Below are 24627 nucleotides of genomic sequence, written 5' to 3'. Positions count from 1 at the left end.
AGACAAGGGAGCCACAACTGGACCAGCTTGTCCAGCTGAGGACACACAGGACTGGGGCTGCATGTGGCTGGCCCCCTCTCGCCTCCTGAGGTCCTGTCTTTGGGCAGATGAGGCTGAAAGAGGAGCCGAGGGGGCGTCCCTGGAGCCGGCAGGCAGTAAACAAAGGGCCGGGGTGGGAAGCCGCCCAAGAACTACAGGTTGCCCCAGTCAGCTGTTCCAGACTGTTCTTTCCCCAGCGGCTGGTAGTTGGCTACAGAGCTGGTTTCCTGGAGCCTGAGACACAGGCCCAGAGGCTATGGCTTCTGGGGAACATGGAGCTGTGCCATGTGGCTTGGAGGCTCTGGGCCTCCTCAGCCAGGACGCCGTCAGCCTTCCCAGGGTCACCGAAGGCCTGAAAAGGTGTGTGGGGCTGTGGCCTGGGGCTGGCCTCAGAAGAAACCTCAGGACATGAGGCCCAGGGCCTCTGGGTGACTGTGGTTTTATTCATGAAATTAGAGCAAATACATGAGCTGAGGAGACACCAACTAGGGGTGATGAAGACAGGGTCAGGGTGAGCTGTGGCCCAGGTTCCCAGGCCAGCCTGAGTTGGGTCTCTGGATCTGAGGACATGTGTCCAGTGGGGAGCCACGTGCAGGGAACAGGGCCACCTTCTGCTCTATCCGGGGGGCCCCCCTCAGATGACCATGCTCCCTTCCCTAGCGGACTGTATTCAGATCTACCAAAACACGAGACTGTCAGAGCCAGAGGGGCCTGCGGGGGGGCGGGGGCAGTCCCCGAGTTCTGTTAGCACAGAAGCCTTTCTCGGTGTTGTTCAGGCCAGTTGTCTGTGCTGGTTACCGAGGGTCCCCCGTGGTCTCAGCCAGCTCCCTGGAGCCTGTTCTTGCTACGTGGAGAAGTTGTTTTTCAGTTCTCAGATTATAGAAATCCCTTAAAACAATAATAATCTGCGTCTTAAAAACCCCTCTGGGTTCTGACGTGTGCGTAAGGAGTGGGGCTAATGCGCTCAGGAAATTAACTAACCCGCGGGCCTGGGCGCTGAGTGGGATGCGGGCTGGGGAGGTCCCTCTGCCCTGAAGCTCCTGGTAAGTGCGGGATACAGATGTTCCGCGGGGTGCAGGGACATTGAGAAGAGCAGATCACCTGGCAGAGAGGATGTGCGCAGACATGGGAGCTGCAGAGGCCCCGATGAGCCCTGGCAGCAACGTCTACCCCAGGTGGTGCTGGGAGTGGGGCTTGGCACCCGGGACCTCGCTCAGCTGGCCCAGCTCTCCATGGCCCCCCCAAACCCCTCGGTCCTGCCTCTGTGGGCCGCCCCCACAGGCCCCACGACGCAGGCTGGACGCGCAAGGTCGAGCCCAGATTACCATCCCCACCTTCAACCCAATCTGTCCAGGCCCTGCTCCCTTCTCCCCTGCAAGGCGGTCTCTAGGGCAGGAGGCCCCCTGGGGTTCTCTGGACCCAGAGAGCTGCTGCACTGGGGTGCCTCGGGGCCAGCCACAGCCAGCATGGGGCCAGCGGATGTGGGTACTGGGGGAGCCACTCTAGCCTCCAGGGGTTGCTCAATGCGGTCCCCAAGTGACCTCAGGGGAGGAAGGGCCACAGTCGCCTCTGTCCCTCACTGCTTCCTGAACAAGCCCCATGGGGCCTGTCCTCAGGCGGGGACCCGGGAGGCCCGGCTGGAGCAGATTCGCACGTGAGTCCAACATGCTGACAGAGACGTGGCAGAACCAGCCGGCTCCAGGCTGCTCCCCTATGCAGAGGCTTGATTCTCGTGAATCTGCCCCGGGAGAGCATGAAGCCATCTGGCAAATAACCATTCGCAAGCAGGACGAACGTGAACAGAAAAGACAGGTGTGGTCACAGGGCCAGAGCAGGGAGGCGCTGAGGGGTCACAGAGGAGGCTGACAGCTCTTTAAAAGGATGCAGCCAGTGAACACTGTCATTCACCGATGAATGAGCCTGACGGGCAGGCCCTTCCAGCCCGGGCTCGGGGGTCACCTGCTGCAGGAGGCTGGTGAATGTTAACATCTGGCTGGGGTGGGGGCCGGCTGTAGAGGCTGCCAACTTCCATGGTGTCATTACTCTCACCTGGCTGATTTTAAGCTACCAACATTATGTCAAACAGCTCACAAACTTCTTAAAAACGGAAAAATTGGCACTTGTGAGCTGGTGCTGGCCAGCCACTGCCCTCCAGTGGATGGGTGTGCTGTGCAGGTGGGGGCCAGCGCTGCCCACAGAGCACCAATGGCGCCCCCCTCCTCCCTCCCAGGGCTGGTCCGCGACCTGGCAAGAGGCTGACCCCAACCCGCCTATGGGCGAAGGATCGCAGCCTCAGATCTGAGGGACACGTGGGCACCCCCATGCAGATTCCACCAGGGCATGTGGCAAAGGCTGTCGTGTGGGAGAGGTGGAGCGTGGACGGGGTGGGGGGGCACGTCCCACCTGCTCCACTGTGTCCAGTGACAGCCTGTGCCTGCGGTGGGTGGGGGCGCTCTAGTGATGTGGCAGGAGGTGGCCACCATGGAGGGGCGGGCACACAAGGATCCCAGGGTGAGGAGCGGGGCTGGAGGGAGGCCACACTGAGTGGCAGGTGGCCTGCCTGTCCTTCTGTCCTTCCGTCTGGCTGACCTCTGTTGGAGGACCTATTCTGGGCACGAGCTGAGCACAAAGGGAGCAGGAAGCAGGAGCCCTTGGGAATGCCCAGTGTGACAGGGCAGGGAGAACGGAGGAAGTTGCCATAGAGAGGGGCCTCGTGCTCGGCTGCCCTGGGAGCAGGGGAGGGCCAGCTGCGGCTGCTGCCTCTCCACCCACCCTCCCCCTCGCCCACGCGAGGCTCAGGGCCCACAGAGGGGAGGACCACATGGCCTCAGCCCCCTTAGGGCTGAGACAGGGGCCAGGCAGTGGAGCGAGGAACCCGGCTACTGCCAGGGCCGGAGGAGCCCGCACAGAGGTGGGTACTGTTCACAAGCGCCGCAGCGGCTCCGGGCCACCAACGCTCCGGCTGTGAGTGCACACCTGGCCCCCTCGAGCCGCCACACGTCTCCAACACTTGGGAGGGGTAACAGGCCACAGGGAAAAAGGGCTGGGCTGAGCCTGGAGGGGGACGCCAGCGGGGGGAGCGCTCGGGGCCAGCTGAGCCCTGTGCTCGCTGCACCCGGTGTGAGAGGCACTGTGGTGGCCCTGCCGGGGGCCTGGCCCTCTAGCTGCCTTTGCCTCCTGGCTCTGGTCCAGGAGGCCTCTGCTGTCCCAGGGGCAGCGTGGTTTGCAGAGGTCAAAGGTGCATGTGGCCCTGGCACATCACGAGACGAGAAGGAGCTGCTGGGGAGACCAGTGCCTGGTGGGGGAGGCTGGTGGCCTCTGGCGGGTCAATGGCACGCTTCTCTGGCTCTGTCCCAAGTCCCCACGGCACGGTTCCTGGAACTATGTCCTCCACCGGGTCGGGAGCAGGAGGCAGAGTGGGGACCTGCTCTGCTGGAGCTCCCTGTGGTCCCGCCACTGAAGGGGTGGGGGCTGCTGGGCCAGTGCCAACCCTGATGGCCACTCAAGTCCCCCGAATCCTGCTCACTGCCCCACCCTGGGACCCATGATGAGTGATATCTGGGCCTCAGTGTCCTCATCTGCAAAGCTGGCTGGTTAAGGGCACTAAAGGGTACGTCAGGTCCCTTCCTAATCTAAGCCGGGTATCATCCACCTCTCGCATCTCCCACTTGTAACCACGTCCTTTGCACAAATGCCACCCCCTCTGTCACCAGCGGGTGACGGTCAGTTTTGCCGCAGACCCAGGCAGCACCATTTTGTGACACAGTGCCGTTCCTCGTTACCACTGAAACATGCTCCCTTCTTGGGCTGAATGGCAAAGCACACTACTTGTAGGACAGCCTGGAGCAGCCCCCCCCTTGGGCACACTGCACACACACGTTAAGGCCTGCGGCTGCACCCAGCAGGTGCACGGCAGGTATACAGCAGGCGCACGGCAGGCCTGCTGACAGCTTCACCAGGAAAGGGCAGCGAGCGAGCCGCTGAGGGTGCTCCCGTGAGAACACTGACACCTCACAGCTGCCTCGTCCTCCCCTTCTGAAGGACCCCCCGAACCATGCAGAGGCCATGGGTCCAGCAGCAGGTGCGCTGGGCTGAGGCTGGGTGGCAGGTTGACAGCAGGGTGCTGGGGTCCCGCCTGCCAGGTACTAAAGGGGGGGAGCTTCAGGGGCTGCCATGTGGGGTGGGCGCCCAGGCGGGCCATGGCTGAGTTCCTCATCTTTCTTTACCCTGGGAAGAGGCCACGAGCCAGGCGGAGAAGGAAGTGGCTCCCCAAAGGGCGGGTGGGGCAGGGCAGCCTGCCTTGGCCCCAGGCAGCAGGTGTGGCTCGGGGAGGGCCCATGGCTGCGTGAGCTCGGACTGTGACCTGTCCTCCCACCTGTGATGGGGACCCTGGGCATGGCTGCCGCCCCACAGGACCCACCAGGTGACGCGTGACTGGGCTGTGCTCTGGCCTCCTGTGCTGCCTGGACAGCCCCGCATGGGGACAGTGAAGGCCCCCTGGTGTCTGCAGGACTGCAAGGGGGGACGGGCCCTAGGCAGGCCAAGGACCCATTAAATCCTCCTGGGACGAGGGCCCGGAATCGTCACCAAGGCTGAGCACAGCTCCTGGGATCTGCTGGTTGCCATGGTCCACAGACGCCTGGAATCTGCCCCCTGCCCAGGGGCTGCCCTGCACGTGCCGCAGCCCTCCATGCCCTCTGTGCCCAGGGGTCTTGACGTCACCCTTGGGAACACGCTGACGCGTCACCCTTGGGAACACGCTTGACCAGCGGGCAAGTGGGGGTGGGGCAGGGACTCCTCTACCAGGTGCAGGGAGTGGCGGGGGTGGGGTGGGAGGAAGCCGCAGGCGCTGAGTGGGGAGGAGCTCTGAGGAGCCGTGTCCGGAGCCTGGCACCAGGCCCCGGGAGCCTCTGGTTTCTCCTGGCCGCCTGGCCTCTGCCAGGGCCCTTGGAAAGGAGAAGACAGGGTGGCAGCCCAGTCCCAGCCCCTCCGCAGTGCTCGCCTCCCCCAAGCACGGAGAGGCGGGCTGGGCTCTCCCCAGGTGGCAGTCAGACCACCTCGTGCGCCGGCGGCGGTAGGACTCATGGCTGGTATTGTCTCTGCTCAGCAGAGTTTGTTCTTCATCGAGACACTGCTGGTAGAGCATGAAAGGTCAGAACCACTTGGAATCCAGTGAATTTCCAGCCTTGAGTTTCTCATCAAGAATCTCCTTTTCTGGTGAACAACCACCTCCCCAGGCCTGCCGAGTCCAGGTGGTGGGCAGGCAGGGGGCGCGGGCCTGGCCGCTGGCCTCTCCCCTCAGGAAATACTGTGATGGCCCCAGAGCCTAGCTGCTTTCAGGAGGAGGACGTACGGGCCTCACAGAGAAACCTCCGCGGGGGCCGCCCGTCCACCCAGTCATCGACGTGACCCAGCCAGGCGGCTACTTGCTCGCACGCAACGGGGCCACCGTAATGAGCAACGGTGATGGAGGGGTGTGCGGGCACTGGGCGGGGGTGACGCCTGACATAAGACCTGGAGGACAGGGCAAGCGGGCAAGGGACGAGGGGCAGGGGACAGGGTGACCACGTGCTAAAGGCTGGAGAGCTCAGAGCACGTGGGAGTGAGCCGAGCCTGCGAGGCCAGAGCAGAGAGGGGAAGGGCTGTGGGCCGCGGGGACAGTGGGCGGAGCTGGGAGGGCCTCAGGCAGAAGCCCTGGCCTGCGGCCCATCTTTGAGGACACTTGGGCCACTTGGGCCGCCAACCCGTCACAGGCTCTGAGCAGGAAGGGCAGCCACATGCCTCCGTGAAACACGGGACCCACGCGGGGACCAGGATCCCTGCCCCCATGACCCGGCACACCCGTGGGCGCAGACGCGGCGGGCAGGACGTGCCAGCAGACAGTCTGGGAGCCTGCCCAGCACCGAGGGAATTCACCACGCCCGTCCTGGAGATGACAGATGTGGCCCCCAGAGGCCTCCGAGCACAGGCCACCACCAGCCTCAGGACACAGCCGAAAACAGGCAGGTACCCGGAGAGCGAGATGGCTGGAGCCCAGGTGGCTGCAGACCTGCCCAGGCACCCCGCTTCGCCTCAGGGCCTGGTCGGCCCCAAGCCCTCTGCCCATGGTGATGCCTCATCGAGCAGCCTGACCTCGCTCCTCCGCTGCCCAGACCACACGTGGCCCTCAAGTGCGGGCGGCCGGAAGAGGGACAAGACTCTGGGGGACAGTGTTGGGAGCAAGACGGGCTGGCCCACAGGGAGCTGCAGACTGTCCAGGCCCATGCTACTGGGACACGGCTCTGCCTCCTGTCTCCGCGGCCTCCTACAGCTGCTCCCCCTTCTCCACCAGGCTGGGCCTCCGTGCAAACCTGAAGAGTGTCGCATACCCTTCTCTATTCGGAAAGCCAGTCAGGTGCCCAGCACAGTGGCCACCACCTGCAGCCGCCCGCAGAGTTCCTGGGGCTGCAGCCCAAAATTAGGACTCCCTGCTGAACCCAACGAATAAAGCCGTCACCTGCCTAAACAGACCGGGTGTCCCTTCCTTGCGTCGCCCCGTCCCCTGGTCCCCTCATTTCCCAGCATGAAGGATCCCCCTCAAGAACATCATTACCCCTTCCCCTAGGTCCGCCAGCTTGCCACCTCCCTGAGCCCCTGGCACCCAGCCCAACACCACTCACAGCTCCTTTGCAGGCTCCCTGTTTGCCCCCGTGCCCCCCCACCCTCAGGATCAAAGACCTCTTAAGGGCAGATGCCAGGTCTTTGCTCGGTGCCTGCCTGGCACAGACCCTCTGCTGTGGGGCGGCCCCAGCCACACCCACCCCTATCCGTCTGAGCGGCCTCCACCACCACCGCTCCTGGGTGCCCTGGGAGACTGCAGCACCCGTGCCTGGGCCTCCTGCCTCGGTTGGGCCTGCAGTGCACTGCCCACCCTCTTCTTGCCAGGGGCCTGGCTCCCACCTGCCAGCAGCTCCCCGCAAGCCTCCACTGGCTCAGCACCGGGTCCAGGTTGTCCCTCAGCACCTCTTGCACTGCACCCACCTCTGGGGTTTCCCTGCCACGTGACTCTGAGCTCCCAGCCCACAAGGTGGTTCTCAGCCTGGGAAGAGGGCCTGAAGGAATTACCACCCCTACCTGACCCCTGGGGATTAAACCTCAGAAAAGGTTCTTCACCCTGTGGCTGACGGACTCTCAGAACCCAGACAGGGTTGCGGCGCCGACGTTCCTGGGACGGAGCACGGTGCCCAGCTGCTGGGAGCTGCTGCATTTACTGAACTGCCACACGGACCAACAACCGGATGCCCGGCCTGTGCCGTGTCCTGTAGGGCAGCCAGACTCTCTCTTGCCTCCAGGGTCACTCCCTGTGCACCTGGCCACACTCAACCTCACCTGCGGCGAAGCCCCTCGTGGTGCCAGCTTCCCTTCCCCCCACCCCCAGGTGGCCAACATGCTCTGGGAGCTGAGGAGCAGGCCCTGCTCAGCAGAGAGCTGGCCCTCTGCACCCCGAGAGCATCAGGCATGGGGTGTGCGGTCTGCTCGCAGCACCTAGGTGAGGCCACCTGGGCCTGTGAGCACCACGAGGGCAGTGCTGTCTGCAGCCAGTGAGGGTGGCATAGCACAGAGGATATCCCTACCCGGTGGAACCCAGGGTGGGGTTAGAGTGGAGTTGGCGGGCCCCCAGCTGGGGCGGCCACCGAGAGCTGCCCTCCAGGCAGACGTCCTGACAGCAGGCGCTACCCTGAGGTCCTCGCTGGAGCCGCCCTGGCCCCCCTTGGACAGCAGCCACTCCCCTCCCGCCCTGGACACAGCCAGGATCCCGCCGGCTCCCACGTGGCAGCAACGAGCAGAAGAAGAGCCCAGTCACTCACTCACCGTCTGGTTGTCCTCGTAGAGCTTCAGGTCGTAGCCACTAAGCTCCACGCAGAAGATGATGGCGGTGACGCCCTCGAAGCAGTGGATCCACTTTTTGCGCTCTGACCTCTGCCCGCCCACGTCCACCATCTTGAAGGTGAGCTCCTTGAAGGTGAACTTGTTCTCCACGATGCCCGTGGTCATGTCCCGGGAGCGCAGGATGTCCTCCACGGTGGGCACGTAGTCGGGCGCGGCGATGCGCTCCAGGTCGTTCAGGTAGTAGGCCGCGTTGTCCTCCAGGTGGTACTCGCTGGAGCGGCCGAAGCAGGCCTGCGCCCCGGGGTCGGCCCACAGCCGCCGCATGACACCCAGCAGCTCAGGTGTGATCTCGCCCTTGCTCTCGGCGGGGCCCGTCAGCGCGAACAGCTGCACGGCGTCGTAGGCGCGGTCGGGGTTGTGGAAGTCGATCTTGAGCGCGGCCAGGGCACGGATGATGCGGGTCAGCGAGTCGATGGCGTTGTAGATGATGAGCGGCTTGTACTCCTTGCAGGCCTCCAGGTTGAAGCCGCCGCTGTGGATGATCTTCATCTGCTTCACGATGGTGCTCTTGCCCGAGTTGCTGGTGCCCAGAAGGAGCAGCTTGATCTCGCGGCGCTGCCGCTGGCTCTCCGAACGCAGGTGGCGGTCAATTCGCCGGGACCGCCGTGCTGCCTCTTTCTCCTCTGAGCTTTGCCGACATCCCATGGTCCGGCAGCGGCGGGCCCAGACGTGGAGCACGGGATGGGGCGCCTCTCCCGGTGGCCACCGAGTGGGGGAGCTGAGACTCAAGGCAGGTGCGCCCAGTGGATGGGAGCCGGTGCCCTGGAGCGCTCAGCGTGGGTGGGGGGGCGAGGCCATGCCCCACTGCAGCCCTTGCCCTGGCGCCTCCTCTCCAGCTGGCATGGCTCTTGCGCTGTGGGAGGCGGCTGAGCCCTCCCTCAGGGACACTCCACCTCCCAGGGCCACCGCGGGGCCAGATGCGCCGCAGTCATTCCCTGTCCTCCTGATGGTGGGAAGCCGTCTGGTCGCTGGTTGCTGGGGTGATGCTGCCGAGTGTGGCTGGAGGGCTGGCTGCCAGTAAGGATGTCACGGGCTCTCCCTGTGGTCCCCCTGCCTTGGGCATCCGCCTTCACCTGCCAACAAGGGAACAGCATGAGCCTCCTCCCACCGCAGGCTGGGTGGGCAGGGAAGCCCTGGATGGCGGGAAGCAGCCTGGGGAATGATGAATCAGAGCCCCCCCCCCGCCCCCCCAGTGGAGCTCAAACCTCAGCAAAACATGCCTGACCGCCACCCTGCACCCCTCCCGCCGGCCAGCTGGCCTGAAGCTGGCGCTCAAGGAAAGAGTGCCCACAGCTAGGCCAGGACCAGGCCTGAGGGTCTTCAGAGGGGAGAGAGCACAGCGCCCCGCCACTCTGCCCTGCCCACCCGGACCCGCCGACCTCACCCTCGCCGAGCCTCAGACCTCCGTCTGGTGGTGGTTAGGACTCCATGTGGTGGTTCCGCACCCTCTCCTGCAGCTGCTGGCGCTGCACCCACATGTTTACCATGGGGTCCCAGACCAGGGTAACTGGGTGCTGCCGACTCTTACCACCTCCCGGGAGTGGGGTCACTCCTGCTCTCTCCAGGGCAGGGGCTCTCAAATGGGCAGGGCGGTGGCCAGGTGTGGGCGGCAGGACAGGCCAGAGAGTAATGCAAGGCCATCGGGAAACAGCAAGTCCAGGGCAAGGCAGGGGCGGCCCAGAGGCTACCTGGTCCCAGGCCAAGCCTTTCAGGTCCCCTGCCCCCGCTGGTCAATAAGGAGCAGCTGTGCTCACACCTGGTGCAGGGCCTCAGCACCAGCTCTCTGCCAGCCCCCTGTTGACCCGGGAAGTCTGGTCTGCATGCTCCTCCCAGGGCTCCCCCGACCACCTGCAGCAGCTGGGCTGGGTCCTTCCCACCAGGGCATCCCCAAAGCTCAGCCTCTGCCCCTTCCTGGGAGCCCAGGACGGCACCCCTCTCACCCCATCCACACAGCCTCTGTCCCTGCCTGGCTGCCTGCCCCCTGCAGCACCCCCATCTTGCCATGGTCAGCATCCACCCCCTAATGCCCCCGTTTTCCCCACAGCAGGCCCTGGGTGGGAAGGACCCCGAGTCTTGTCCATGTCCCCCTACCTGCCCGTCACTCTCCCAGCCGCCTCCATGCCTGCCAGTCCCCGCCATCCTGCCCTGGAGCTGACCCCGAGCCCGTTCTCTCCCTGGGCTCCCCCTGCCGCTCGAGGGGACCCTGATGCACCCCACTGCTCTCAGGGTGGTGAGTGTCAGCCCAGCTGTGTGGCCGGGCCCATGACCCCCGTCTCAGAGCCTGTCCCTCACTGATCACAGCACACCCAGAGCTGGTCCCCAAGAGGTAAAGTGGCCGGCACAGAGCCTGGTACCCAGCCAGCGCTCCCCCCACCCCCATCCCCATCACCTGTGAGCGCCCCCCATTCTGCCGCCTGGGCCTCCACCCCGTCCTGCCCCGCCCTCCGCGGCAGCACTTGGGCCCGGCACACAGCAGGTGCCCGGTCGGCAAGGGGGGAGGGGTTCAGCCTTGGGGCGCTGAGTGTCTCCTGCTTCGCCGCAGCCCCACAGCCCACGGTGGGGGATGTACCAGGAGACGTCTCTGCTGAGAGCAGCGACTAAACGGCTGGTCATTCAGCACAGCCCCAGCAAGGATGGCGATCACGCTTAGAACAGAAGCCCCGAGATGACCCCCCTCCGGGAACGGGGTGGGTGCTCTCGAGCGAGTGTCTTGTAGGACGATGCATATAGGACACAGGCAGCACACGCACCCACAGGCACGTGCCCCCCAACACACACATGCGTGCACGTACTGTGTGAGCAGAGGTCTGCGAAGTTATTTTCCAAGCAGCAATGAGCTCTATGTTGTGAAATTACAAGAGATTTGTGCATTTTACCATGTTTCCTATACTTCCCTCATGAACTGTGTCATAAGAAAGGTTTACAGACAAGAGTCCCGCCAGGGACTTGCCCTGGACCATAAGTATGTGCGACAGGGACCCAGTGGTTGCTCCCTGGTCCCTGCTGATGACCCGGTCCTGCCCTCGGCCGGCAGCCCCGGACATCTGGCTCCAGCCCAGTGTCTGCCCAGGGCCCCCAGTGCCCAGCCTCCTGAAGGCGATGCTGGCTACACTGGGGGAACCGCATGTTGACATTTCTGTTTTTCTCAATTTTGTGTCTTAAAGTCTCAGGTACAGGCAGGCCCCAAGTGGCCAATTCTCCCTCAGCAGATCAGCGACAGGGACAAAGGTCACCCAGGAGAGCAGGTCCCTCCCGTTGTCTGGGGCCCCCAGAGACAAGCAGGCCCCCAGGCGCTGGGTCTCCCTGTGGTGACCCGTCTCTCGGAACATAGTTTAACCCGGGCAGGTGACACGGCATGGGGTCCAGCGGGCCTGTCCCCTGCCTCCGTGCAGGGCTGCACCTGAACAGACTGCACCGTCGGCTACGTCCTCGCAAGCGCCGCACACGACCCCCCGCACCCAACCCCATGCAGCCTGGGGGCCCACCCTCCACCTGGCTCTGGCATGGGACCCCTGCCTGCTCCTCACGGGCCAGCTCAGGCCCTCGTGGCCACCAGCGGGCACCCCACCTCTCCCTACCACGCCCGTCCCTTCTCTGGTCTCTCCCACCAGACTGAGGCCCTTACCAAACACCACATACAAAAATTAACTTAAAATGGATCAAAGACCTAATATTGTAAGACTCTTAGGAAAAAGCGTAGGGCAAAAGCTGCCTGACACTGGGCTTGGCACTGATTTCTTGGATAAGACACCAAAGGCACAGGCAACAAAAGAAAAAAACCAACTGGATTTCATGAAAATTTTAAACTTTTGTGCACCAAAAGACAGTATCAGCAGGTAAAGAGGCAATCCGCGGAATGGAAGAAGACATCTGCAAATTGTATACCTAATAAGGGATTAATATCTAGAATATAGAGACAACTCCTAAAATTCAACAAAAAACCCAACCTGATTCAAAACTGGGCGAAGGACTTGAATGGACATGCACAATGAAGATACATGAATGGCCAATAAGAACATGAAAAGATGTTCATCACTAATTACTAGAGAAATGCAAACCAAAACCACACTAAGATACCACCTCACATCTATAAGGATGGCTACTATTGAAAAAATCCCAGAAAACAGTGAATACTGACGAGACATGAAGAAATTGGAACCCTTGCGCACTGTTGGTGGGAAGGTAAAATGCTGCAGCTACTATAGAAAACAGTATGAAGGTTTCTCACAAAAATAAAAACAGAACCACATGATCCAGTAATTCCACCTCTGGGTACCTACCTAAAAGAATTGAAAGCAGGGTCTCAAAGAAATTTTTGTACACCCATGTTCATAACAGCATTATCCACAACAGCTAAGCAGCAGAAGCAAATCGTGTCCACTGACAGACAAATGGACAAACAAAATGTGATAAAAATATATACGGGAATGTTATTCAGCCTTAAAAAGGAAGGAAATTCTGACACCTGCCACAACATGGATGAGCTTGGGGACATTATGCTCAGTGAAACAGGCCCAGCACAAAAGGACAAATACCGTAGGATTCTAATTACGTAAGGTCCTTAGAGCAGTCAGGTTCGTAGGGACAGAAAGTAGATGGTGCCAGGGGCTGGGGAGCTGTTGCTTAATAGGGTCAGAGTCTCAGTTTGGGAAGATGAAAAGGTTCTGGAGATGATGGTGGTCACGGTTGCACAACGACGTGAATGTACTTAACGCCACTAAACTGTACCATTTAAAAATGGTTAAAATGGTAAATTTTGTTATTTGTATTTTAACACACCCATGAGAAAAGTGGGGCTGGCCACGTGGTCCTTGACCAGTGCAGCCACAGGGCAACGGAGGAGTATATGGGAATTGTGGCTGGGGGCAACTGTGCGTGTCGGGCCAAGTCTGGGAGCCAACTGCCACCTATGGGGTGGTGGAGCCTGGGGCTGTGCGCGGACACAGGGAGGGGGGTCTGTGAGCAGGGGTACCTTGGGACAGCCCCACCCCCTCGGAGGCTCCTGCCAGTTCGATCTCTTTGGGTCTGACTGGGCTTTCCTGGACCCCTGAGGACGTCCCCAGTCAGCCCTGAGGCACAGGGCCAAGGGCAGGACAACCACATCATTCCCTGACCAGTGACTGTTCATGAGTCCCCAGGTCCCGACACCCAGGATGCCCCACCACAGCGCTGTTGGGTCTGGCTGGAAATCACTGAGGAGTGGGGGAGGGAGGGGCACTCGGTGGGGGGCGGGCAGGGGTGCCATGGCGTGACCGGGGAACCGAAGGAAGGCAGGGTGGCTGGACCGAGACAGACAAGAGAGGCACAGGGAGAGAGGAGGGGGCGGGCCGGCCGAGAGGAGCCCCCAGCGCGGGTGCACATCCGTGTTGTGGTCGCATGCCTGTAGATCCGTGCCTGTGTCCGTGTGCAGGACGGCACACGTGTGCACACACTGGTGTACGTAGTGCCTGCGTGCAGGTCCATGTACGTGTGTGTAGGGAGGTGCACATGCACATCTGTGCTGCTGCACATGGCATGTGGGGAACAGGCATGCACGTGGAGGAGTCAGGGCTCTGTCAGTTACTTACTGGGCCAGCTGGCGGTGATGGAGGGGGGCCACTGCTGAAGACCCTTGACGGAGAAGGGTGGGCATCAGACCAAATGTAGCAAGTGAGCAGTGGTGAGGGAGGGGCCCAGTTCCAGAGAGTGGGGTGGGGGTGGGGGAGGGGGCGATGCAGGCTGCACAGGTTGTGGGGCCGGCGTCTGGGAAGGAGGTGGTGAGGAAAGTGGGACTGCGGGTGCAAAGGCCCTGAGATGGGGACGTGCCTGGCATCAGAGGGACAGCACGGATGCTGGGGGCTGGCGCCGAGAGTGAGGGGCCGGCCTCTTCCCTGAGTCAGGCGTGAACAGCAACCCTGGACCGGGAAGGCTCTGCACGCAGCAGTCCAGGGGACGGGGCTGTGCTTGGGTTCAGGGCGCCCCAGGGTCTGGCCCCAGGGCGGGAGGGGGGCTGTTCTTCGAGAGGGGACGCTGGGGAGAAGCGGCAGGTGCACCCCTGGCAGGCTCGGTGTACACATGTGGACCCACGGGGGCCCCCCAGCAGCTGTGGGGAGAAACTGGGTCCTTTGAGGGTCTTGACAAGCTCCATCACAGCCCCTCATAGGCTTCCCAGACTCACTGACCTGCCTACCTGTGGACCCCAAGGCTGCAAGGGCAGGACCCCAAACCCAGAGCCCACTCAGCAGCCCTGTGGCTGAAACCTGCTCTCCTTCCTGTGGTCTCAGGCAGATACTTCCCTTCAAAACCTCCCTGCCCTGCCCCCGACCCCCAACCCCGGACCCTGGCTCACCGCCTGGCAGGCCCACTTGCCCTCCTGTTACACTGCCCTTCCCCAGACACAGCCCTCTCAAGTCTCATGTCACGGAATCTGGTGACGGCCTGGAGCCAGGGGTGGGGACACGCTGCTGCCACCTCTCTGGGGCCTTTGCATATCTGGCGCCCTGTACCCTGGACGCCCCCCCATGGCCTGGCCCAGAGCTCCAACCACGTGACACCCGGGTCCCCTGTCACCCTCTTCGCAGCTGTGTCAGGAGCTGGGGCGGAGCAAGGCTGTGGAACGCCAGCCCCTGACCTGGCTCCCAGCAGCTCCTCCTGCCCCCACCCCCGACGCAGGAAGGGAGCCCAGGGTCAAGGTCACCTAAGGTGTTGCACGCAAGCCAGGCTAAGCCAGAGGGTCTCCAAGGACAGATTGCTTATCGGCTTACTGGCCTGAGAAGGCCTGGACCCGGCGGGTGGGGCACCCTCCTCACAGGTCCTCGCTTCCTCTGAGAGAGACGGGCCCAGCCCCTCCCTCTCCAGACCCCCTCTCTGCCCCAAGGAAAGCCTGCTCCACGCTGAGCCCTGGGCCACTAGATCAGGGTGTGCTTGAGAGGGGGCGTTTGAGGCCCAAGCAGAGGTCACTCAGGTGGCCAGCCGTGCGGGGCACGGGGGGAGGACCCCAGGGCAGAGGGCAGTCCAGGTCATAGGGCCAGCAAGGCCGAGTGAGACCACCCACCTGACACCCCGGCCAGCGAGTCCCCAGCGCCAGAGCGGGGACCAGGGCTGTCTGAGGTCCTGGGTCTTTTCACCCCCAGAGCCTGCCCCTTGCCCCTGCGGAGCTAGGTGGGGCTATGACTCAGCACCGCTGTCCCCCTCCACCTGCAGCTGCTCCTGGGCCCCTGCAGCCTTCTGTAGAGGCCTGGGGGGGGGCCTGCCTGAGTCACAACGCCCATGTCCTGTCCACACGCCTCTGTCACTGGCCTCCTGGGCCTGAACCACCCAAGTCGTTTCCATCTTCTGAAGAGTGGGTCCCTCTCCCCGCCCTCCAGAACTGCCATCCCCGCGTCAGCTCCCTCCCTGTGGCCGTTACTGCTGACCCATGTGCTCCCCGCTTAAGAAGGACCCGTTTCCCACTGCCGGTGCGCACCCGGTGAGCTGGAGCCCAGAGTTCCGCTTTGGGTGGACATTTGAGCCCGAGTGACGGGTCCCTGTGCGCCTCTCGTTGGGTCTTCTCGAGCCTGGCCTAGACCCGCCCGTGGCGCCCAACAGGCCCGTGTCCTTTGCTTGCGCGCTTCTGACCACTCCCCGCCCCTCTGCTACCCGCCTCCACCCGCCTGAACTCAAGCTGCGGCCCCACGACAGGCCTTTTACCTCTGGGCGCAACAGCCCCTGCCCGGCCAGCCTGGGCCCGCAGACCCCATGGGGCCGTTTGCATGTGCTCTCGGACTCAGGGCAGCTGAGGGCTGGGCCTCAGGGAGGGGCCTCCTCGGGAGAGCTGGGCACCGGGGGGCCAGGGAGAGGGCCTGGCTGCACCCTTGGCCACTGGGGCCCCCCCGGGGGGGCGTCCTGCACCTCTGTCCCGAGAGTACGGCTCCCTGCCTCAGCTTTGCGGGGTGTCCAGAGCTGGGCACGGCACCCCAGTTGTGGAAACTGAGGTTTGGGGAGGGGGGCGACTTCCTCGGGGCTGCCTTTGGGGGCCTGCAGGGCTCGGGCCCGTGGGTCCTCCAACACCCAGGACCCCCCAGCACCCACAGCACCACTGGTCACCTGCTCTGTTATTTACCCCGTGGTTTTCTTTAAACTGACTTGCATTTTCACTTAGGCATCTGTGCTTTAAAACTGGCCTCGTGTTCCTGCTTTGAACGGAAAGCCCAAGTCACAGCTCAGACAGTAGGAACCCAGAACAGAAGTGGGGTCGCAGCTGCCAGCCAGGGTGTTGCCAGGGAGGCTGTGGCCCCGCTCCTCCTGAACACGGGATCAAGGTGGGTGGGGGGAGGGTCCAAACTGGTATCTTCCCCTTGAAGGAAAAGGACAGAAAGAATAAAGGCTGCCTTCTGGGGGAGGGTGGTGGGGCTGCTGCTCACAGCTGTGGCCTCAGGCCACCTCCATGGTTTGGTGGCCGCCCAGCCCCTGGGATGCAGAAGGGTATACCCGGGCCTGACCCCCTCCCCACTGGGACCCCTGGGTGGTGGCATCAGTGCTGCACCCCACGGCCTCACTCAGGACAGACACTGTCTCTCGTCTCAGAAAAGTGCTCCACCCCTGATCCACTAGTTCCATCCCATCAGGGACCCCCGGCCCTCCCAGTAGGCCATCAGTCGACCCTGGGCCCTGTCTGATCATCACGGTACCCTCGGGGGACCGAGCCTGTGTGTCAGGCTCTGCTCTGCGCTCGGGGACGTGGGGTGAGTCTGGGCACCGAGGGGCTTGTGTTCTGGTGGGGGGACTGGTGAAGAGCAGTGCCGTGGAGAAGGGGAGAAGGTGTGTGTGGCGGGCGGCCAACTAGCGGGATTGGGGGAGGTCCGAGGAGGTGACGCTGGAGGAGACAGACAACAAGAAGCCACCAGTCATGCGGGGGAGAGGAGGGGGCTAGGGTGGGGACAGCTGGGGTGACACTGACCAAGGGCTCGGCTGGGCAGTGGGGGAGCCTGCCTGGCCTGGGCCCAGCTCAGGGCAGGTCCATCCCAGGAGCGTCCCTCTCACAGTTCCCTGGGGAGCGGCTCAGAGATGGCTGCCCTGGCAGGGACCCCCCACCCCCCCAGGGGCCAGAGGGCAGAAACTGTCCCCCCGGAGACCCCTGTTCTTCCAGGGAGCTGCCACTGGTGGCAGGAGGCAGGCACGGGTTGCATCACCAGCCTGGATCCAGGCATCAGGGAGGACACTGGCAAGAGGCTTCCCTGGAAAGGTCTGCAAAGCAAGCGCAGGCCACGCCTCCCTCATACCCTATAGCTCATGGGCCTGGCAGACATCACACACGGCAGAATCCAAACGCTCTGATGGTTTCTGATACAACAACAGGTACTTTTGGACTAAAAAGCCACACCTTTCCCTCCGAGGAGATGACCCCTGCTTACCTTGATGCCAGTAACATTGGAAGGGGACAGGGACAGGCCGCCCTCCCGGATGCTGCCCTCTGGGCAAAGCCGGCCTCCCTGGTTGCGTCTCCTACCCCCACACCCACAGCGCCCTGCCCACCCCGCCACCCAGCTGAGAACGTCCCCCCGCAGGCCAGCGAGAGCCTCCCTCCTGAGCGACCCCGGCCACTGCAGCACCGGCTGGACTTATCACCCGCCCAGAGTGACCTTGAGCCCAGTGTCTGGCGCCCCTGCTGGGCAGTGGAACCAGACCTCACCCAGGACGGCCCTTCCTCACGCGCTGGCTCCTCCTGCCCGGCCACACCCAACCCCCGTGCCCCCTCCCCAGGGCCCCAGCTCCACCTCCCTCTGAGCAGGTGCTCGGGGAAGATACACAGAACAGACACTGCTGACTTGGGGACCCCTGACAGCCACCCCCCAGCCCACTGGACCAGGCCCCGGGTGAGCTTATCCACACACCCCAGCCTGCCTGCCAGGCCCACAGCGGGTCTCCCCTTGAAAGCAGCCCCCTTCCTTCGCCTCCTCCTTGCTCCCTGCTTATTTTGGAGCCAGAGTCTGAGCAGATGGGAGGAGGACAGGGGCTGGTGGGCAGCGCCGCCAGCAGCAGACAGGCTCCAACAACTGGCTCTGCCCTGGCCAGGCAGCCCCTTGGCCTCAGGACCACTACAGGGGACGGGAGAGGCCCTTCCCTTGGCCCCGCACTGGCCCGTGGCTCTGGACGCCCCAGCCATGTGTGCAGCCTTCCGGCCCACAGCCGCCATGGCCGACCAGACGAGCTGTGATAGCATCGCCTGAGGAACACTGACTCAGGAGGAAACCAGGCCAGAGATTTCTCCAGGCCGGGGGTAAATAAATAAACAACACCGGAAGGTTCCACACTCAAGGGGAAGGAGGTGCACTCACCAAGAGCCTGGCTCTAGGTTTCCGCAGCAAGGGAACTGCTGACCGTCACTCAGGCCCCTGGGCTGGGTGGGGACTGATTTTCCTGTGCCCTGCCTCTGTGCGTGGCCCCCCATGATCCCAGCCCCCGCCCTGGTCACCCCCAGGTGGGACCCTCTCTGGCGAGGGCTCTATAGGCCTCCTTCCCTCACAGCTCCTTTCCTGTTTTTTCTTACCTGGAAGGTGAGCACTGCCTCCGTCCAGCCCCTTTTCCTTCCAAGCCCTTCTCACCGCCTCCTACCCCAGCCTCCTAATCACACGCAGACCTGCAGGCTGCGGGATCTCAGTCTCCAGGCCAGCGTGGCTCAAAAAAGTCAGATGCCTAGCCCAGTCCCAGGTCCGAGGAAGGGCCCAGAGCATGCACACCGTCCAGCCCCGAGGGTCCTCTCGAGGCCGGCGGCTGGCCCTGGTCCTCCCCTCTGAGACAGGCCACCCCCGGGAGTGTCCAAGCCCACAGTGGCCTTGACCCTGTCTGGATGCGGTTCTCGAGAAGCAGAGGCTGAGACAGGGATTCTCAGGCACGTGACTGGTCGAGGACGAGAGCTGAGGGGGTCGGGTCGCAGGACGGGCCCCGTCGGGAACCGGGCAAAGGTGTGGATTCTGCCACTGCTTCGCCTCGCCTCGGCCTGACTGACAGGGAGTTCTGGAGCGTGAAGGAAATCAGTGCTGCCCCACTCGGAGGGAAGGGCAGTTCTTGTAAGCAGACAGTGGGAAGGGGAGCTGGGGGCACTGGCCAGCATGTGCCCAGCACACCTCCCTCTGTTCCCCCACCCCTTCCTAACAGGGCCAAGGCCTCAGCTCAGGGCTGGGCCTGACCTCAGGGGGCCTCTGCCCGGAGCCCGACCCTCAGCCCCTCCTCTGGACTGCCCCAGCGACCCATCCCACCCCCGACTCTGCTCCTCCCGACGGGGCGGACGGGGGATCCCTGTAAAAACACAAGGCAGTCTCTCCTATGCTCAAAACCTTCCTGCAGCAGGCCAGACATCTATCTCAGTTCGGAGCTGGAGTCCAAGTCCTTCTGTGGCCCCGAGGCTCTGCGACCAGCCCTGACCCCGTGACCTGCCCTCATGCTCCCTCCACTCCCCACTCCTGACCCCCAGTCTTCCTGCTGTGCTGTCCCGACAGCTCAGGGCCTCTGCACTGGCTCTTCCCTCCACTGGGAACATCCTCTGTCCAGAGAGCCACTGCATCCACTCCAGCGGCTCGAGGGTCCCCTCCTCAGAGACCCCCCCGCCCATCCTATTTATGACGCCCCAAACACACACAGCATTGTTGCTTTCTAACCTGCTGTGTGACTCGTTTATCACGTTTCCCACCCCATCATGCTTACAGACGCTGGCTCCATGGGGCAGGGGCTTTACGGGGCAGGGGCTCTGGTCTGTTTGTCACTAATGCGTCCCACGGCCCAGAAGTAACCGGCAGGAAGCAGGTGCTGATAAATCCACCCCAGCCCTTTGTACTGAGTGAGGGAGGGGCCAACTCAGGGCAGGGAGGGGCCCGCGGGGACTTCTGGGAAGTCTTCTAGCAAGGCCTTTTGGCCTTCCCCCAATAGACACGGACACGGTGGTGCGTGGCCCGGACCGACCCTGACTCTGCCCTGCTTCTGAGCCCCCCACCCAGGGTGTCCCCCCATCTGGTGAGCCTATGAGCGCTGCGTTTCTGCGGCTGCCACTGAAACCACGCCCCCATCCGTACCCTGAGGCCCCCTCACAGGCCCTGCCCTCCATCCCTGGCCTCCTGGCCCAGCCCCAGCCGTCCTGAGCCAGTGAGGGGTACGCGTCCCAAAGTCCTGGTCCCTCCAGAGCTGGGGATGCAGCTCACCCTTCTGCCCGGTCCCCAGCAGCCACACCCTCCACCACTCGGCACCGGCCCTCCATCCCTCCATCTCCTGCTCCAGGAGAGCCCAGAACCACCAGCAACAAGACTAATGCACCTGGAGACCGAGGTCGCGTGGGGCTGAGCCTAGCCAGGGAGCTGGAGCTGGGATAGTGGGTGCATCGAGGTCGTGGAGCTTCCCGGAGGCAGAGGGTGGTGCTGGGGGTTCAGGGCGGCCCCGTCTGTGCCTCCCTCTTCCCCGCCGCAGGGTAGGGGCAGGGGCAGGGCCAGGGATGTGCATGCGTGCGTGGTGTTAACACACAGGAAATCGATGCCTGGCACTGGCCCACTGTTTAAGGGAAATGAACAGATTTTGGCCGAGGACAAAGAGAGTTTGATTAATCAGAAATTGGATAATGGAGGCAACACTCTAATTATTTTTCTTCCCAGCATTTTATCGAGAAATATGTTTGCACAGCATAACAGAGGTAACAGAGCGGGTGAGGGGGGCGACCACGCTGGAGGAAAGCCCAACTCAGGGACAGAGCCACTGCACCCAGAAGCACTGAAGAGGGCCAGATAGTAGGCTGGCTGGCGGTGGTGGTCTCTCTGTGGGGCCACAGGAAGCAAGAGGGGACAGGTGGGCAGGCCAGAGGCCACACACAGTGGGACAGCTGGGGTCACAGAGGATGTACCATGCAGGGGCAGGGAGGAGGCGCGAGGGCCAGGCCCTCGGTCAGCACAGAGGTAGACGACCTGAGAAAGGTCCTCAGGTGGGGCCTGCTCCTTCCCTGGTCTGGCCCCTTCCACACCACCCTGCCCTGCCCCACCCACAGTCTCGCTGGCACAGTGGTGGGGCAGGGATGGGGCGGGGCCGGGGTGGGGGGCGTGCGCAACACTAGCTGGGGTCACGGGGGCCTGCTGGAGCCAGGGTGAGAGCTGCAGGTGGCAAATCCTTGACAGGGTCTTCAGGGGCCCCTCCTGGCAGCCTGGAGCCTTTTCTCATCTTCATCCCTGGTGAAGCCTGATGACCCATCCTTGGGAGCCTGGGACTCACACCACGGCCCTGCCCGTCACCCACCCCCTCCTCCTGCACTGTCCCCACTCCTACAACACCTGGAGCTGGAACCACACCGGTCAGCACGACCAGGGGTTACCTGGTCTCCCGGCTCCAGGCAGGCTTCTTGGGGCTCTACGCCAAGCAGAGCTGAGCACGAGGCTCAGTCACCTGCTCATTCACTCGACAGGGTACGGAGAGGCTGCCACAGGCAGGAGGATGAGTTGCAGCTGCTGGGCAGGAGGGAGGGCGCGGCGGGTGGGCTCGAGCAGCCCCTGGCAAGAACGGCTAAATCCCGCGTCCTGTACCACCGCAGACACCACTGATCAACCACGACCACTTTCCTCTGAGCCACCACACAGCCTCAGAATCCTTCTCAACACTGCTTTGGGCAGCCCCTCAGGGCTGGAGTAAGAAATGAAGACTACCTGCACCCTCGACCCAGCCTAATCTGAAGGTGAGGATACACAGGCCCAGAGTGAAGAGGATTCACCGTGTCTACACTGTAGGCGGAGCTGGGACTAGGCCCAGGTCTCCCAGCTTCCCATTCAGTGTTCTTTGCCCTTCACCAAGCTCCCTGCTGAGCTCATCCTGGAGCACAAGGGCTGTCTGGAAAGCCCACTTGGTCATCATGTGGTCACTGTGGGCGCCATGGTCCTTTCCCACCACCAGGATCTCCCCTCGCCTTCCGAGGACACTTTCCCATGGACGCGACTCTAAATGTCATGACCGCAAATCTCCCAGACTGACTAGGCCTCACCGAGTCACACGGCGTCACTGAGGGACCACTGTCAGCCGGAGGCGTCTGACCCCCGGTGGGGGACCCGGGCAGCGTGAGAAGCTGGGCAGCCTGCCTGCCTCTGGCTCGTGAGTGAACCGGTTGGGCCCGATGGGCACCCGGCCAGTGGTTGTCCACCTGCGCGTGGTTTGTGTTTGTCCACCGGCAGGCACACCTCGCGGGGGCAGAGGACTGGGCTGGAGCCACAGTTCTCCAACGTGAAGGCTGCAGCCACCAGAAGGCCTGCTCACCTGCCACGTTCGTGGCCCCCTTTGACAGCCGTTTCCTGGCTCCCTGCTGAGTGCTAGGCCGGGCTCTGGGGGCCAGATTCTTAGTGATGAACAGCAGACGAAGGTCTTGACCTCGCAGAGCTTATGTTCAGGTCCAGGAGAGAGACGGAGAATAAGCACAGACAAAGAAAACAGGCAGCGGTTACACTGGGGTACGTGTAGGAAGGGGCATAGGATCTGTGCGGGTGTGGACACAGGTGCTGTTCTGGACAGAGGCCCCCAACGGGAAAACAGAATTAGGAGGCCTGAGAGCCTCCTCCTGGACACCCCAAGTTGTGTGTGGACCCTGCCTGAGAGCCGCTGGTGAGAAGAAAGAGCAGCTGTGATGATCCAGTCCTCCCAGTGGAAAGGACCAGGCCACGGCCAGAACCTTAGCACTGGCCCCAGCGCCACACCGGCCTCCAGCACAGCAGCCCCACCAGTCAGCCCTCCTGGACCCCTGGGGACCCCGGGGTGGACGGAGGCAGGCTGCCTGCAGGAAGTGGGGGCCGCTCGGGCTGCTGAGAAGCCCTCAGGGTCCCTGGACACCCACCCGGGGCCCGGGCGGCCGGTGCCCACGCAGGAGCCACCCCACCTCCCCGGGTCTGAGCCTCCTCCACCGAGAGGAGAAAACCGAAGTAAAAATAGGCCCCTTCTTGGCGGAACTGGCTGTGAGAGGAGAAAGTGAGCGTCGCTGCCCTCCCCAAGCGCCTGCCCGGGGGCTCTGGGGGACACGACACATGCGGCCGCTCCCCTCCACCCAACGCCACGACCTGACTGCCACCACTCCCAGGGCAGGGGGCTCGGCGAGGCAGGGGCTCCTTCTGCAGCTGGGCTCTGACTGCTGCCACATGGCCAGTAGAGGCGGGGGCGGGGGGAGCCTGGGGAGGGTGCGTGCTGGTCAGTAGCTGCTGGAGGGTGCGCTGGTCTCGAGAGTCTGCAACCACTTCCCCCTACCCCACCCCCAGCACGGCACCGCGGATTTTAACAGCCTCACTCCTTAGCACTTTCTGATGGATTCTCCAGGGACATCTCTAAAAGAGAGTTATACCTTAATTTAGAAGCAAATAACTCAAAACTCTGTGATGTAGCAGGTTCCTTCGGAAAAGAGACGAACTCAAGGAAGCCATTGTGTGTGAGGCCACCCGCCACATGCACCCGCTCCTGCCAACAGGCTGCCCAGTCCTCTACCAGCTGGCTGTGTCTCCTGCCCGAGGGATGGAGGCCAGGGGTCCACGGACAGAGGGGAAGAAGCGCCGCTCACAGAGGCCAGGGTGCAGCCCCCGTGGCCCCAAGTGCCTGACACAGCCCACCTGCCCATGGGAGGCAGGTGAAGGGCAAAGTGGACGCCAGCCCGGGGCACCGTCCTGGCAGCCACCACGACCACCACAACTGGCCTTCCCGGGCGTGCACATGCGCGCCATGCCCAGCCTGACACTCTGCTGTCACTGTCCTGAAATGCTTAATCATTTTTAACAAGGGACCCCCAAACTGTGTAGCCAGTCCTGCCCATGTTGCTTAGCCCCCATGCACCCCAGGCCTACTGCAGGGGACCCACCCTCCCAGGAACACCCTCCTGTGCGGCCCCTGGAATCTCAGCTCAGCTCTGAGCCGTGGGGCCCGAGGCCTGGCTCTGCCCCTTCTGGCCCCACCTGTCCTCGATCCCTGAGTGACCTTGCTGGCCCCTGCCCCCCAACTCTTGGTGGGGGGACTCCAGGTCTCCAGCTCCAGCCTGATTCTCCCCTCTGACTGCCACGTATGCCCATGTCCACCTGGGTCTAACCCAACTCCCAGTTCCCCACCTCTCGCGATGCGTCTGTGTCTTCCTCCTCGCCAAGGCCAACTCTGTCCTTCCAGAGCGGTCCTTTCCTCTTCTCCATCAGCAGGTCCTTGTTAAGCTAAATCCTGCATCCAACCACTTCTCAGTACCACTCCTGCTCCCACCCCAGTGGGCCAGCAGCCCCTCATCCTGAATGCTGTAGCGGCCCCCATGCCATCTGCCAGACGGGTCTTTTAAAAGCATAATCCTACCTGACCTGCTCCACAACCCCGCCCCCCCATCCCGGGCTCCAGCCACCTGACCTTGGGGGGCAGGGTGACCTCCAGCTGCAGAGGTGCATTGGCCTCAGGGCCTTTGCACCTGCCATCCTCCCTCCTGGTGCTCTTCCGTTGGTCTCACAACTCACCCATGGCCTCTCCACGGTGCCGCGCCAACGGCCCTTCCACACAGGACCCCCACCCCCTTCTGCTTTAGGCTCTTCACGGCCTTTGTCCTGCCTGGCATTCAGCTACTCGGGTGTTTGTCAGCCTTCCGGGTCTCACGGAGCGCCACAGGAGTGGGTGCTGTGTGCCCTGCCCCCTGTCGTGTCCCTGTGCCGGGCACGGCCCTAGCCCTTGCAAGTGCTGGTA

At 63.1% G+C, this 24627-nt stretch overlaps 1 protein-coding gene across 2 annotated transcripts in view; it reads right to left on the bottom strand.

Moving 5' to 3' along the window:
* GNAZ (G protein subunit alpha z) overlaps window positions 1-24627 on the bottom strand; it is a 42224-nt gene that overhangs the window by 14478 nt on the left and 3119 nt on the right. Inside the window, exons 2-3 of one of the 2 annotated variants that reach the window (XM_060028430.1) lie at window positions 22201-22320; window positions 7891-9041 (exon numbers count right to left, since the gene is read on the bottom strand). In XM_060028430.1, coding sequence (XP_059884413.1) covers window positions 7891-8613 — 723 coding nt within the window. In that variant the 5' untranslated portion in view covers window positions 8614-9041; window positions 22201-22320. The remainder of the gene's footprint in view (window positions 1-7890; window positions 9042-22200; window positions 22321-24627) is intronic. The other variant, XM_060028429.1, reaches the window with a different exon arrangement.

This window comes from Delphinus delphis, chromosome 13 (assembly GCF_949987515.2).
Source record: "Delphinus delphis chromosome 13, mDelDel1.2, whole genome shotgun sequence".
Lineage (NCBI taxonomy): Eukaryota > Metazoa > Chordata > Mammalia > Artiodactyla > Delphinidae > Delphinus > Delphinus delphis.
Note: the sequence above shows the minus strand (reverse complement) of the source record. Positions and strands in the feature narration are given on the sequence as shown.